Source organism: Neofelis nebulosa, chromosome 9 (genome assembly GCF_028018385.1).
Source record: "Neofelis nebulosa isolate mNeoNeb1 chromosome 9, mNeoNeb1.pri, whole genome shotgun sequence".
Taxonomy (NCBI): Eukaryota; Metazoa; Chordata; class Mammalia; order Carnivora; family Felidae; genus Neofelis; species Neofelis nebulosa.
Genome location: NC_080790.1, coordinates 59,731,518 through 59,746,398, shown reverse-complemented (window position 1 = coordinate 59,746,398; position 14,881 = coordinate 59,731,518). Strand labels below are relative to the sequence as shown.

The following is a 14,881-nucleotide window of genomic DNA, read 5'->3' as shown; positions in this document are numbered from 1 at the left end:
GGTTGGGGCAGAGAGAGAGGGAGAGAGAGAATCCAAGCAGGCTCCACACTGTCAGTGCAGAGCCCGATGCAGGCCTCAATCTCATGAACTGTGAGATCATGATCTGAGCTGAAATCAAGAGTCAGAGGCTTAACTGACAGAGCCACCCAGGTGCCCTCACTGGGCCCCCTATCTATCTATCTATCTATCTATCTATCTATCTATCTATCTATCTATCCATCTATCTATCTACCTACCTACCTACCTACCTACCTATCTATCTACATTGAGCTTTGTAAAGATGATTTTATTTGGAATTCTTTGTCAAGCAGTTTGTGGATTTCCATTTCTTTGGCACTGGTTACTAGAACTTTTTGTTTCCTTTGGTGGTACTATGCCCACTTCTTTGTGACTTTATAGCTTTGCACTGGTGTCTGTGCAACTAAAGGAGCAGGGACCTCTTCCATTCTTTTTTTTTTTTTTTTTTTAATTTTTTTTTTTCAACGTTTTTTATTTATTTTTGGGACAGAGAGAGACAGAGCATGAACGGGGGAGGGGCAGAGAGAGAGGGAGACACAGAATTGGAAACAGGCTCCAGGCTCCGAGCCATCGGCCCAGAGCCTGACGCGGGGCTCGAACTCACGGACCGTGAGATCGTGACCTGGCTGAAGTCGGACGCTTAACCGACTGCGCCACCCAGGCGCCCCTCTTCCATTCTTTACAGAGTGTTTTTGGCAGGTAAAGACCTACTCCTGCAGGTCCTCAGATAGACAAGCCTGCCTCCAGGGTTGCAGTGGAGCAGAACCAGGGCCAGGTCATGGGGCTACTTCCTGGTCTACAGTTAGGTTACTAGTTGGCTGATTTATCATTGGGGGCATCATCAGGCATAGCTTGTGCTGCTTGCCCAGGTGGAAAGGCTATTTCTGAGTCCACAGTTAGCCCGCCTATTACTTGGGACATAGATTGGCATATCTCTTCCCAGGTCCCTAGGTGGACCAGACTGGCTGTGGGATCACAGTTGAGCAGCTGGAACTGAATATGGGGTTGCTTCTAGGTTTGCAGTTGGGTCTGTAGTCAGTGGGCTTATTAGTGGGGTTACAGGCACATGACATTCCTGCCAGGCCCGCTAGTGTAGATCCATGTATATGGGGTGATAGAGCTGCTCCTAGGTCTGTGGTCAGGTCCTGGGGCAGGGGTATGCTTTCTCAAAGAATCCTCTGTCTTGGGCTCCATTGTGCTCTTGCAACTTTCTTCCTGGATTTTGAAGCACCCACAATGGTACTTATGTTTGTGGATAGTTGCCAAATTGGTGTTTATGGGGAGGGGGGAATGAGGGCTGGAGACCTATTCTGCCATCTTGCTAGTAACCATCAACTAGCTGCTGGCCTTGTTGAATACTGTAAACTCCACATTTTTCTTCAAATTCAAAAGAAACAAAATTGGAAAATGCCATTTCTTTCCTATATAGAATCATGTATCTTTAAACTACTCATGCCAAAAACATAGCTCTAAATTGTTTATTCAACTGTTCATCCTTCATGAGAACCATTCCATTGAAATTTTTATTTTATAGATGAGGACAACAAAAGAATTGAAGTAATAGTATTTTGGGTTGGAGTTGGGACCATACATAGGCCTGTGGCATATCCTTGGTAGACCTCAGTTTGTAAAACAACAGCAGTAAAGTAAGTGCTATATGCCTGGCACTATACAATACTTCTTAAAAGTTCTTTTTCCTTCCTGTCCACTTGCCTCAGAAGTTGCTCTTATGCACTTCTTTCTCTGGGCTATGTAGGAAAAAAAAACCCAAAAACGTCATAAAAAGTCTCTTAACTCCACATGCCTCTCTTGTCCTTCTCTATATCCTTTTTTTGTTCCAACTTCGGCATTTCAAAGTTTCAAAGACTTTAGTTAAGCAGAAATGACCCCTTTTCAGGGAGAAAGGTAAGAAAATAAATAGGCCAAACTAAGATTCATCTTTAGGGGATAGCGAAAAGGGAACATAGTGTGAACATTCAAATATTAACTACTTTTGTCTCTTCACACACAGTCAACTATGTGTTATTTGTACTTTCTTTTTCTATAAATGCTCACACAGTTTCTTCTACATGTTGAAATTCTTTGAAGGCCATCTGCTCAGCTGAATATCTTGGCTAGAAGTGATTGCTCTATTACCTCCTCATGCTTATTTGGGGTAGCACTTGTAGTCTAACTTACTGTGTACATTTCTTTCTTACTAAATTAGGTAAGGATGAAGCCATTTTTCTCAGTGACCTTCAGAACCTGTCTTATCAAATTGTAATCTCTAAGCCAGAAGTATACACATCACTGGCAGCTTGTTGGAAGGTCAGAATCATGGGCTCTACTCAAGACCTATTCAGTGAGAACCAACATTTTAAGAAGATCCCCAAATTTATTTGTATAATCATTATAATTAAGCTTTTGTTAAAACAAGCTGACTTAGTATTTTACACTATATTTACCAAGAACTGTCTTATAACACACCAACTAGAAATGCTCAGGGATTTCTTAGTTTTATTCATTTACTGGAAGCTCTTGCCAGCCATAATATTGTTATTCTGTTATGCTTTAAATACTTTGAGTAACTTGGATACCATTACCTTCTTCATTACAGGTCTTAGTCATCAAAGATTCAGCACAGGTGTCTTTTTCAAGTTCATTTCTTCTGTCAAGTACTTGTCTGTTGTTTTTTTTTTAATTGGAAAAAGGATTAAAAAGAAAATTATAGGGTTAATATGTCATAAAATTTTTTCAATTTTCCCATCATTAAATAATTTACAGGACATTTTTGAAGAACAATTAAATTCAAATTTAAGATACAAATAAAATATTTTACATACACAATTTTCAAAAGAAGTAGTGGAAACAAAATGTGACATTCTACTGGGGTATTACAGGATTAGAATGGATGGTAAAAAGTTCCTATTAAATACATTTTATTTTCCTGATTTTAAAAGTAATTTATTACTACAGAAAAATTTAAAAAAAAACACAAAGGAAAAAAACAATAACATAATTCAGATTTCCAGAGTTCTCATCTGGATAATTAGCTTCTATATGTAAGCATCTTTAAAAAAAATTTTTTTTTAATGTTTATTCATTTTTGAGACAGAAAGAGTGTGCGAGCTGGGGAAGAGGCAGAGAGAGGGAGACACAGAATCCAAAACAGGCTGCAGGCTCTGAGCTGCCGGCACAGAGCCCGACGCAGGGCTCAAACTCACAAGCCATGAGATCATGACCTGAGTCGAAGTCAGACGCCCAACCAACTGAGCCACCCAGGTGCCCCAAGCATCTTTTTAAACAAAGCTGAGATAACACTATCTTATAAAATTTTATATAGCTCTCATACAGTTTTTGTTACATTTTGTATGTAAATTATTACACATTAAAATGGACTATTTTTTTTAAAAATGGACTTTTAAAGATGTAGGTTTTAGGGGTGCTGGGTGGCTCAGTCGGTTGAGCATCTGACTTTAGCTCAGGTCATAATCTCATGGTTTGTGAGTTCAAGCCCCGCCTGGGGCTCTATGCTGACAGCTCAGAGCCTGGAGCCTGCTTCAGATTCTGTGTCTCCCTCTCTCCCTGCTCCTCGCCTGCTTGAGCTCTGTCTCTCTCTCTCAAAAAAATAAAATAAACATTAAAAAAAAAAAAAAGATGTAGATTTTAGGGGCACCTGGCTGGCTCAGTCAGAAGAGCATGTGACTCTTTGTTTTTTCTTTTTAAAGTTCATTTATTTGAAAGGGGGAGTGGCAGACAGAGGGAGAGAAGAATCCCAATCAGGCTCTGCACAGTCAGCACAGAGCCCAATGTAGGGCCGGAACTCACAGACCATGAGATCATGACCTGAGTGAAGATCAAGAGTCAGAGCTTAACTGATTAAGCCACCCAGGCACCCCAGAGCATGGGACTCTTGGTCTTAGGGTCATGAGTTTGAGCCTCACATTGGATGTAGAGATGACTTAAAAATCTTTAAAAGAAAGATGTAGATTCTATGAATTTAACAGATGTATAGATTTGTGTTACTGCTATCAAATCAGAATAAAAATAGTTTCAGCATGTGAAAAAAAAAAACTCCCTCATACCTAACAGTCACACTTTCACCTCTATTAGTAAGCCTAGGAACCACTAATTTTGCTAGCTTGTCATTTCATGTTCTTAACAGTATCCTTTGAAGAGCAAAAGTTGATGAAGTCTAGCTTGTCAAATTTGTTTTTTTATGGATTGTACTTTTAGTGTCAGTTCTGAGAATTCTTAGACTAATACCAGATCATGAAGATTTACTTAAATGTTTTCTTTTAAAAGTTTTATAGTTTTACATTTTATATTTCGATGTATGATACATTTAGGGTTCATTTTTTAATAAGGTATGAGGTTTACTTTGGGGCTCATTGCTTTTATACATAAGATGTCCAGTTGTTCTAATACCATTTATTGAAGAGTATTCTTACTCCACTGAATTGCATTTGTACGTCTGTCAGAAATCAATGGGGCATATTGCATAGGTTTATTTCTGGATTCTCTGTTCAGTTTTATTCTGTCAATCTGTCCTTTTGCTAATACCACGATTTTTTGATTAGTATAGATTTAGAGAAGGGCATGGCAAACCACAGTCCATGGGAAATTAAAGTGATGCCCATTTTTGTAGATAAAGTTTTATTGGAACACACCCACACCCATTTATTTCCATAATATCAATGGCTGCTGTTTTATTTTAACAGCAGACTTAAGTAGCTGTGACAGGGATTGTATGATTTGCAAAACCTAAAACATTTACTAAATGACCCTTTATAGAAAGTGTTTGCTAGTTCTTGCTTTAGAAAAAGTCTTAAGATCATGCATGATTTTTCCAACATTATTTCTCTTCTTCAAAATTGTTTTCGGTATTCTAATTTCTTTGTCCTTTTATATAAGTTTTAGAATCAGCTTGTCCATATCTACACAGAATCTTTCTGGGATTTTGATTAGAATTGTTTTAAAACTTTAGATCAACCAGAAGACAACTGATATGTGTACCATATTGAGTTTTTCAGTCCATAAACATGGTATGTGTCTCCATTCATTGTGGTCTTCTTTGATTAGTATAAGCAGTATTTGAAACATACTTTAAAACTCTCTCAAAACAAAGTCCAGGAACAGATGGCTTCACATTTGAATTCTACAAAACTTTACTTTTTTCCCCAAGTTTTATTTAAATTCCAGCTAGTAAAAATATAGTGCAATATTTGTTTCGGGTACAGAATTTAGTGATTCATCACTTATATACGACACCCATGCTCATCACAAGTGCCCTCCTTAATACACATCACCTCTTTAATCCATCCCTTTGTCCACCTAGTAACCATCAATTTGTTCTCTCTAGTTAAGAGTCTGTTTCTTGGTTTGCCTCTCTTTTTTTCCCCGTGTTCATTTGTTTTGTTGCTTAAATCCACATAAGAGTAAAATCATATGGTATTTGTCTTTCTCTGATTTGTTTTGCTTAGCATAGTACTCTCTAGCTTTATTCACATGGTTGCAAATGGCCAGATTTCATTCTCATTTATAGCTGAGTAATATTCTATTGTATATATATGCCACTACTTCTTCATCAGGTGAAGGACATTTGGGCTCTTTCCATAATTTGGTTATTGTTGATAATGCTGCCAGAAACATCAGGGTGTATGTATCCCTTTGAATTAGTATGTTTTTATCCTTTGGGTAAATACCTAGTAGTACAATTGCTGGATAATATGGCAGTTCTATTTTTAACTTTCTGAGGAACCTCCATACTGTTTTCCAGAGTGGATGTACCAGTTTGCATTCCCAACAGTGCGGAAGGTTCCCCTTCTCCACATCCCCACCAGCATCTGTTGTTTGATGAGTTGTTCATTTTAGCCATTCAGACAGGTGCGAGGTATGTGTGGTTTTGATTTGTATTTCTCTGATGATGAGTGATGTTGAGTACCTTTTCGTGTGTCAGCCATCTGTATATCCTCTTTGGAAACATGCCTGTTCATGTCTTCTGCCCATTTCTTAAACTGGATTGTTCTTTGGGCGTTGAGTTTTGTAAGTTCTTTATAAATGTTGGATATTAACTTTTTATCAAATATGTCATTTGCAAATACCTTTTCCCATTCCATAGGTTGCCTTTTAGTTTTGTTGATTGTTTCCTTTGCTGTGCATAACATTTTATTTTCATGAAGTCCCAGTAGTTTATTTTTGCTTTTCTTCTTTGCTTCAGAAGACCTATCTAGTAGGAAGTTGCTATGGCCAGTGTCAAGAGGTTATTGGCTGTGTTCTTCTGTAGGATTTTAATGGTTACCTGTCTGACATTTAGGTTTCCCATCCATTTTGAATTTATTTTTCTGTATGGTGTAAGAAAGCAGTCCAGTTTCATTTTCCTGGATGTTCTTGTCCAGTTTTCCCTAAACCATTTGTTGAAGAGACTGTCTTTTTTCCATTGGATATTCTTTCCTGCTTTGTTGAAGATTAATTGACCTTGACCATACAGTGGTGAGTTCATTTCTGGGGTGTCTATTCTGTCCTGTTTTGTGCCAGTCTGTTTTTGTTGCCAGTACCATACCACACTGTCTTGATCACTACAGCTTTGTAGTATAACGTGAAATCTGAAATTTGTGATGCTTCCATCTTGGCTTTTCTTTTTCAAGAGTGCTTTGGCTATTTGGGTTCTTTTGTGGTGCCATATAAATTTTAGGATTGTTTGTTCTAGTTCTGTGAAAAATGCTATTGGTATTGTGACAGGAATGGCATTAAAACTGTAGATTGCTTTGGGTAATAGAAACATTTTAACAATATTTGTTCTTCCAATTCATGAGTGTGGAATGTTTTCCCATTTCTATGTCATCTTCAGTTTCTTTCATTAGTGTTTTACAGTTTTCAGAGTCCAGATATTTTACCTCTTTGGTTAGGTTTATTCCTAGGTATCTTGTAGGTTTTGGTACAAGTGTAAGTGGGATTGGTTCTTTGTTTTCTCTTTCTGCTGCTTCATTATAGTATCTAGAAATGCAACAGATTTCTGTACATTGATTCTGTGTCCTGTGACTTCACAGAATTCATGTACCACTTACAGCAATTTTTTTGGACGAGTCTCTTGGGTTTACCATATACAGTATCATGTCATCTGCAGACAGTTAAAGTTTGACTTCTTCCTTTCTAATTTCGATGCCTTTTATTTATTTTGTTGTCTGATTGCTGAGGCTAGGACTTCCAGTACTATGTTAAAAAGTAACAGTGAGAATAGACATCCTTGTCTTGTTCCTGACTGTGTAAGGGAAAAGCTCTCATTTTTTCCCCATTGAGGATGATATTAGCTGTGAGTTTTTCATATATGGCCTTTATGATGTTGAGGTAGTTCCCTCTAACCGTACTTTGCTGAGGTTTTTTGTTTATTGTTTTTGTTTTTTTCTTATCATGTATAGATGTTATACTTTGTCAAATGCCTTTTCTGTATCTGTTGAAAGGACTGTATGGTTCTTATCCTTTCTTTTTATTAATGTGGTGTATCACATTGATTGATTTGCAAATAGTGAACTACACTTGTAGCCCTGGAATAAATCTCACTTGATTATGGTGAATGATTTTTTTAATGTACTGTTTTCATTTGATTCTAGTATTTTATTGAGAATCTCTGCATCCATGTTCATCAGGGATATTGGCCTGTATTCTTTTTTAGTGAAGTCTTGTCTGGTTTTGGTATCAGGGTAATGCTGGCATCATAGAATGAATTTTCAAGTTTTTCTTCTATTTGTATTTTTTGGAATAGTTTGAGAATAGGAATTAACCTCCTCATTATTTTTTTAATAGGAAATTTATTGTCAAATTGGTTTCCATACAACACCCAGTGCTCATCCCAAAAGGTGCCCTCCTCAGTGCCCATCACCCACTTTCCCCTCCCTCCCATTCCCCATCAGCCCTCAGTTTATTCTCAGTTTTTAAGAGTTTCTTATGGTTTGGCTCCCTCCCTCTCTAACTTTTTTCTTTCCCTTCCCCTCCCCCATGGTCTTAAGTTTCTCAGGATCCACATAAGAGTGAGAACTTATGGTATCTGTCTTTCTCTGTATGACTTATTTCACTTAGCATAACACTCTCTGGTTCCATCCACATTGCTACAAAAGGCCATGTTTCATTCTTTCTCATTGCCAAGTAGTATTCCATTGTATATATAAACCACAATTTCTTTATCCATTCATCAGGTGATGGACCTTGGGGCTCTTTCCATAATTTGGCTGTTGTTGAAAGTGCTGCTATAAACATTGGGGTACAAGTGCCCCTATGCATCAGCACTCCTGTATCCCTTGGGTAAATTCCTAGCAGTGTTTTTGCTGGGTCATAGGGTAGATCTATTTTTAATTTTTTGAGGAACCTCCACACTGTTTTCCAGAGTGGCTGCACCAGTTTGCATTCCCACTAACAGTGCAAGAGTATTCCCTTTTCTCCACATCCTCTTTAAATGTCTGGTGGAATTTACCTGTGAAGCCATCTGGCCTTTTATTGGGAGATTTTTGATTACTGATTTAATTTCTTTGCTGGTTATGCGTCTGTTCAGGTTTTCTGTTTTTTTCCTGTTTTGGTTTTGGTAGTTTGTTTATTTTTTTTAGAGTACATAATTTATTTATTTAAATTCAAGTTAACATACAGTGTAGTATTGGTTTCAGGAGTAAAACCCAGTGATATATCACTTATATATAACACCCAGTGCTCATCTCAAAAAGTGTGCTCCTTAATGCCCATCAGCGATTGATTGATTGATTGATTGATTGAATCTTTGGAAGATTTCTTTTTTCTCTCTCTTTAAAAAAGTTTTAAAAAATGTTTTATTCTTGAGAGAGAGAGAGAGAGTGCACAAGTGGGGAAGGGGCAGAGTGAGAGAGGGACACAGAATCTGAAGCAGGCTCCAGGCTCTGAGCTGTCAGCACAGAGCCTGATGGAGGGCTCAAACTCACAAGCCATGAGATCATGACCTGAGCTGAAGTTGGATGCCCAACTGACTGAGCCACCCAGGCACCCCTCTTTCTTTTTTAAGTTTATTTATTTTGAGAGAAACAGAGACAACACAAGTTGGGGAGGGGCAGAGAGAGAGGGAGAGAGAGAGAATCCCAAGCAAGCTCTGTGCTGCCAGCACAAGAGCCCAATGTGGGGATTGCACTCACAAAACCATGAGATCATGACCTGAGCTGAAACCAAGAGTTGGACACTTTGCCATTTGAGCTACCCAGACACCCCTACCTATCGCCTATTTAGCCCATCCTGCCACTCATATGTTTTGTTTCTTAAATTCCATAATGAGTGAAATCATATATTTATCTTTCTGTGACTGACTTCACTTAGCATAATACAGTCTAGTTCCATTACGTTGTTGCAAATGGCAAGATCTCATTCTTTTTGATCACTGAGTAATATTCTGTATGTATATACCACATCTTCTTTATCCATTCATCAGTTGATGGACATTTTAGGCTCTTTCCATAATTTGGCTATTGTTGATAGCACTGCTATAAACTATTTTTCTGCATGGCACTCTTTTTTTTATTTTTCTTTTTAAAAAATTATTTTAGAGAATGCAAGCGGGGGGGGGGGGAGAGAGAGAGAGAGAGAGAGAGAGAGAGAGAGAGAGAGAGAGAGAGAGAGAGAAAGAGAATGAATCCCTAGCAGATTCCATGCTCAGCAGAGCTTGACTTGGTGCTTGATCCCATGACCCTGGGATCATGACCTGAGCCAAAATCAAGAGTCAGACGCTTAACCGACTGAGCCACCCAGGCACCCCAGGACTCTGATGTTATGAATGTTAGACTTGGCATTGTCTCAGAGGTCCCTTAGGCTCTCTTTATTATTATTTTTTCAGTATTTTTTCTTTTTGTTGTTCATTGGATATTTTCTATTGATTTGTCTTGCAATTCACTCCTTTCTCATCTCAGTTCTGCTATTATTGAAGCCATCAGTGAGGTTTAAAAAAATTGGTTACTTTATTGTTGAGTTATGTGTTTTTCCTGTTTCCTATTTCTTTTTGAGACTTTGTATTTTTCATTTCCAACAGCTTTTATGATTGTTGAAGCATTTTTGTAATAATTGCTTAAAGTTTTATCAGATAATTCCAGTGTATCATCTCCATATTACTGTCTGTTGACTATTTTTTCTCATGTGAGTGGGGGTTTTCCTGGTTCTTTTTATGCCAAGTAATTTTGGGTCCTAGATATTTTGAATACTGGCAAGACTTGTTCTTATTTGAAATCCCATGATAAATATTGATATTTCTGTCCTAGCAGGCAACTGATCTTGTTAGCTTTAGGCATCAAGTTCTAGTGTACCTCTGTGAGCTGTGGTTCCAATGTCAGTTCAATTATCAGAGTCTTTGCAATACTATTTAGATCTGCTCATGTGTTTATCACCCAGTAATGAATCTGTGACTTGGGTGATGTTTTATCTGTTAGTTTAGATCTCAAAGTCTATTATATGCTAGTTAGGATCAGATCTACACATGCACATCTTGGGGTATAAACCTGGAATTTAGAAACAATTTAATTGGGTCACTTTCTTGAGGTCCTTCCTATCTGTAATCTCTGTTGGTACTTTTCTCCTCTATGAAGCAGTGGCGTTAGTAACTACATGCTGCCACCTACTTCCTTGACTATTACTGCCTCCAGGCCCAAGTGGTGGCAAAATCAAGGAAAAAATACTGGTAAACTTACCATTGGTTGAGGTAGTTCAGATTCTGGTCTTCTTCCTCAAGCTGTCTGCCACTATTTATTTTCCAGAGTCTTCAAATAGCTAATCTGTACATTCTTTCTAGGATTTTTAGCTGCATTCAGTGGGAGAGACCAGGAATAGTATGCTCACTCCATCTGGGACCAGAATCTGATAGTTATGATTTTTAATGGCTTACATAGTATTCTAATATTCAGATATACTTTAATTTACTCAGTAATTTCCCAAATAGGCATTTAAGATTATTCATTTTATGCCAGCAGTGTGATGGACACACACACACATATATATAACAAAAATGAAATTTTAAGTCATGATATTTAAAAGCTTTTGATACAGTTGCCAAGATTACTTTCTGAAAAACTTAATTGGATGCATAAAACCTGACCATCAAAAAGAATATTTACCATATTAAAATACAAAACAAATGGAGACCAGTCTTGAAAATTCTCTCAACTGGGATGCCTGGGTGGCTCAGTCTATTGAGCATCTGACTTCAGCTTAGGTCATGATCTCACGGTTTGTGAGTCTGAGCCCCATGTAGGGCTCTGTGCTGATAGCTCAGATCTTGGACCCTGCTTCAGGTTCTGTGTCTACCTCTCTCTGCCCATCCCCAGCTCACGCTCTTTCCCTCTCTCAAAAAATAAATAAACATTAAAAAAAAAAAAAAAAGAGGGGCCGTTGGGTGGCTCAGTCGTTTAAGTGTCTGACTTTGGCTCAGGTCATGATCTCACAGTTCGTGAATTCGAGCCCTATGTCGAGCTCTGGGCTTGACAGCTCAGTGTATGGAGCCTGCTTTGGATTCTTTCTTCCTCTCTCTCTGCCTCTCCCCTGCTCATTCTCTCTCTCCCTCTTCCTCTCTCTCTTTCTCTCAAAAATAAACAAACATTAAAAAAAAAAAAAAGAAAATTTCCTCAACAGACAAAATCAGTCTCATCATATCAACAAAGCTTAATTTAGCTTATTTTGCAAGACTAACTTGACCTGGGTCATTTCTTGCTTTTGCCTGTGGAGATCCTAAAACTTGAACTGTTTTCCAGGGTTGGTGTAAAGTAACCACTCACCAATTTCCTAGTATTTAAGAAAATTTTAATATTATAACTAATCACTGTGAAGAATAAAGTGTCACTGCTTTCGTACTATATAAGCTGCTCTATAATAATATACCCCTTATGTTTTGGTTTGACTGCCTTTGGTTTGAAACTTTGTTTCTGGTGTGTGCACAGTAAACTTACTATTTACTACTTTGGTGATTCATTGGTTTTACTGTTATTTCTGAACTTTTGACAACCACAATGGACTCTAACACATTAAACACCATTTAAAAATGCACTTGACCTTTCCCCCCTCCTACCCCTGCCAAAATAGTGGTCCCCATTGCAGGCTGATGGCTTAATTTACTATGGCTCTGGAAACTGGTAAATATAGGGAACTATCAAGCATTTACTTAGCCTCTCAGGGTAATCAAATAACTAGTAAGGAATCTTTTTTTTTTTTTTTTCCTGTATAGAAGAATTCCAGCTTATAACTGCAGAAGGAATGCCAGTGTTAAAAAAACCACCATTTCACTACTCCTAATTAAACAGTCATCTGGGCAGCTTTCATGAGTAAATTCCAAAACATTAGGAGAAAGGTTGATGGGGAACTTTATACAGATCTTCCTCAACTTTTGATGGGGTTACATCCTGATAAACCCATTGTAAGTTGAAAATACCTTAAGTGGATGTTGGATTTAATACACCTAACCTACCAAACATCATAGCTTAGCCTAGCCTACCTTAAACATGTTCAGAATACTTATATTAGCCTACAGTTGGGCAAGATGATCTAACACAAAGCCTATTTTATAATAAAGTGTTGAATATCTCATGTAATTTGTTGACTACTGAATAATGGTTGTATGGGTACAAAACGGTGATAAATGTGTCAGTTGATTACCCTCTTAATCATATGGCTAACTGGGAGCTGTGGCTGGCTGCCACTGCCCAGCATCACACATAGTACCACATATCACTAACTCATGAAAAGATCAAAATTCAGGGGTGCCTGGGTGGCTCGGTCGGTTGATTGTCCGACTTCGGCTCAGGTCATGATCTCACGGTCCGTGAGTTCGAGCCCCATGTCGGGCTCTGTGCTGACAGCTCAGAGCCTGGAGCCTGTTTCAGATTCTGTGTCTTCCTCTCTCTCTGCTCCTCCCCTGTTCATGCTCTGTCTCTCTCTGTCTCAAAAATAAATAAACGTTAAAAAAAAAATTCAAAATTTGAAGTATGGTTTCTATTAAATGTGTATCACTTCTGCACCATCATAAAGTCAAAAAATCATAAGATGAACCATCTTAAGTCAGGGATCATCTGTAATGGAGAATTCCACTGATTAATCTTAACATCACTAAAAGACATTATATACTTCCTGTTGTATGGTAATAGCACAGAGTATCCTCTGTTATTTTTTGTTATTTGGGACACAAAGCAACAATTTCCCTAAATTTGTTTATAGGAATATATATAAGAAGAGTAAAATAATTAAAATTTCTAAATATAGGGGATTTATAGATGACTGATGTTCTTCTCCCATATTCCAGATATGTAGTTTGTCTCTGTGAAGGGATATGCAAAACTTGGTATATCTTCACAATAGGTAACAGACCAGTAGCTTGGCCTATAAAGAAAAGGTATTACATGGTGGTGTCAGGGTGTTTCAGACCCCATTTAGAGGATTTTCCTAGGATCTTCTATATCTTCAGAATGCAATTCAGGACACCTGTTTTCAGTTATACATGAAATAGCAAAACCAAAGCATCTTTTGTTTTATTTATTTATTTATTTATTTATTTATTTATTTATTTTTCTGTGTATATAAATGGAATCCTCTTCCTTAGGTTATTTTATGCTTTCATAATTCTCTCCTTAAAAGTTTCAGTTTCCTAAGTTTTTTCGTTTCTCTTTGTTGATAGTGTAAGGTATGTGAACCTAGATTCAACAAATATGGCAGAAAAAAGGAACCCAAAAGAATAGTGAAGAACAACTAAAGGCACATAGATATTTCTCCTTTGTCCTCAATGGCATACATTGCATTATTTTGAAACCATATATTTAAATATTTTAAGCTGCATGAGGTCCGTGTCTGAGGATAACAGCTTTCCAGGGAAAACTAAATATATAAATAAAGGGAGCCTTTAAACTGGGATTGAAAATCACTGTAAATAGTGATAGTACAATATGACTAAAAAATAAAAGGTAAAACATAGAGATAAGTTTATGTTAATAACATGTATGTTATTGGGAATGCAAGCTGGTGCAGCCACTCTGGAAAACAGTATGGAGGTTTCTCAAAAAACTAAAAATAGAATTACCCTACGACCCAGCAGTTGCACTACTAGGCATTTATCCAAGGGATACAGGTGTGCTGTTTCGAAGGGACACATGTGCCCCCATGTTTATAGCAGCACAATCAACGATAGCCAAAGTATGGAAAGAGCCCAAATGTCCATCGATGGATGAATAGATTAAGAAGATGTGGTATATATCCACAATGGAGTATTACTCGGCAATCAAAAAGAATGAAATCTTGCCATCTGCAACTACATGGATGGAACTGGAGAGTATTATGCTAAGTGAAATTAGTCAGTCAGAGAAAGACAAATATCATATGACTTCACTCATATGAGGAATTTAAGATATAAAACAGATGAACATAAGGGAAGGGAAACAAAAATAATATAAAAACAGGGAGGGGGGGACAAAACAGAAGAGACTCATAAATAGGGAGAACAAATTGAGGGTTACTGGAGGGGTTGTGGGAGGGGGGATGGGCTAAATGGGTAAGGGGCACTAAGGAATATACCCCTGAAATTATTGTTGCACTATATGCTAACTAACTTGGATGTAAATTAAAAAAAAATAAAAAAAGTTTAATTGAATAAACTGGAGGGTATTATGCTAAGTGAAATTAGAGAAAGACAAATATATGACTGAGGACTTTAAGAGACAAAACAGATTAACATAAGGGAAGGGAAACAAAAATAATATAAAAACAGGGAGGGGGACAAAACAGAAGAGACTCATAAATAGGGAGAACAAACAGAAGGTTACTGGAGAGGGTGTGGGAGGGGGCATGGGCTAAATGGGTAAGGGCATTAAGGAATCTACTCTTGAAATCATTGTTGCACTTTATGCTAACTAAT

General features: G+C 37.6%; 1 protein-coding gene across 3 annotated transcripts in view; it reads right to left on the bottom strand.

The window, feature by feature from the left end:
- Window positions 1–14,881, bottom strand: part of WDPCP (WD repeat containing planar cell polarity effector) — a 388,941-nt gene that overhangs the window by 30,985 nt on the left and 343,075 nt on the right. For 2 of the 3 annotated variants that reach the window (XM_058683942.1, XM_058683944.1), the window contains one exon: window positions 2,601–2,680. The exons of the other annotated variant lie outside the window; for it this stretch is intronic. In XM_058683942.1, coding sequence (XP_058539925.1) covers window positions 2,601–2,680 — 80 coding nt within the window. The remainder of the gene's footprint in view (window positions 1–2,600; window positions 2,681–14,881) is intronic. 3 annotated transcript variants of the gene reach the window in all.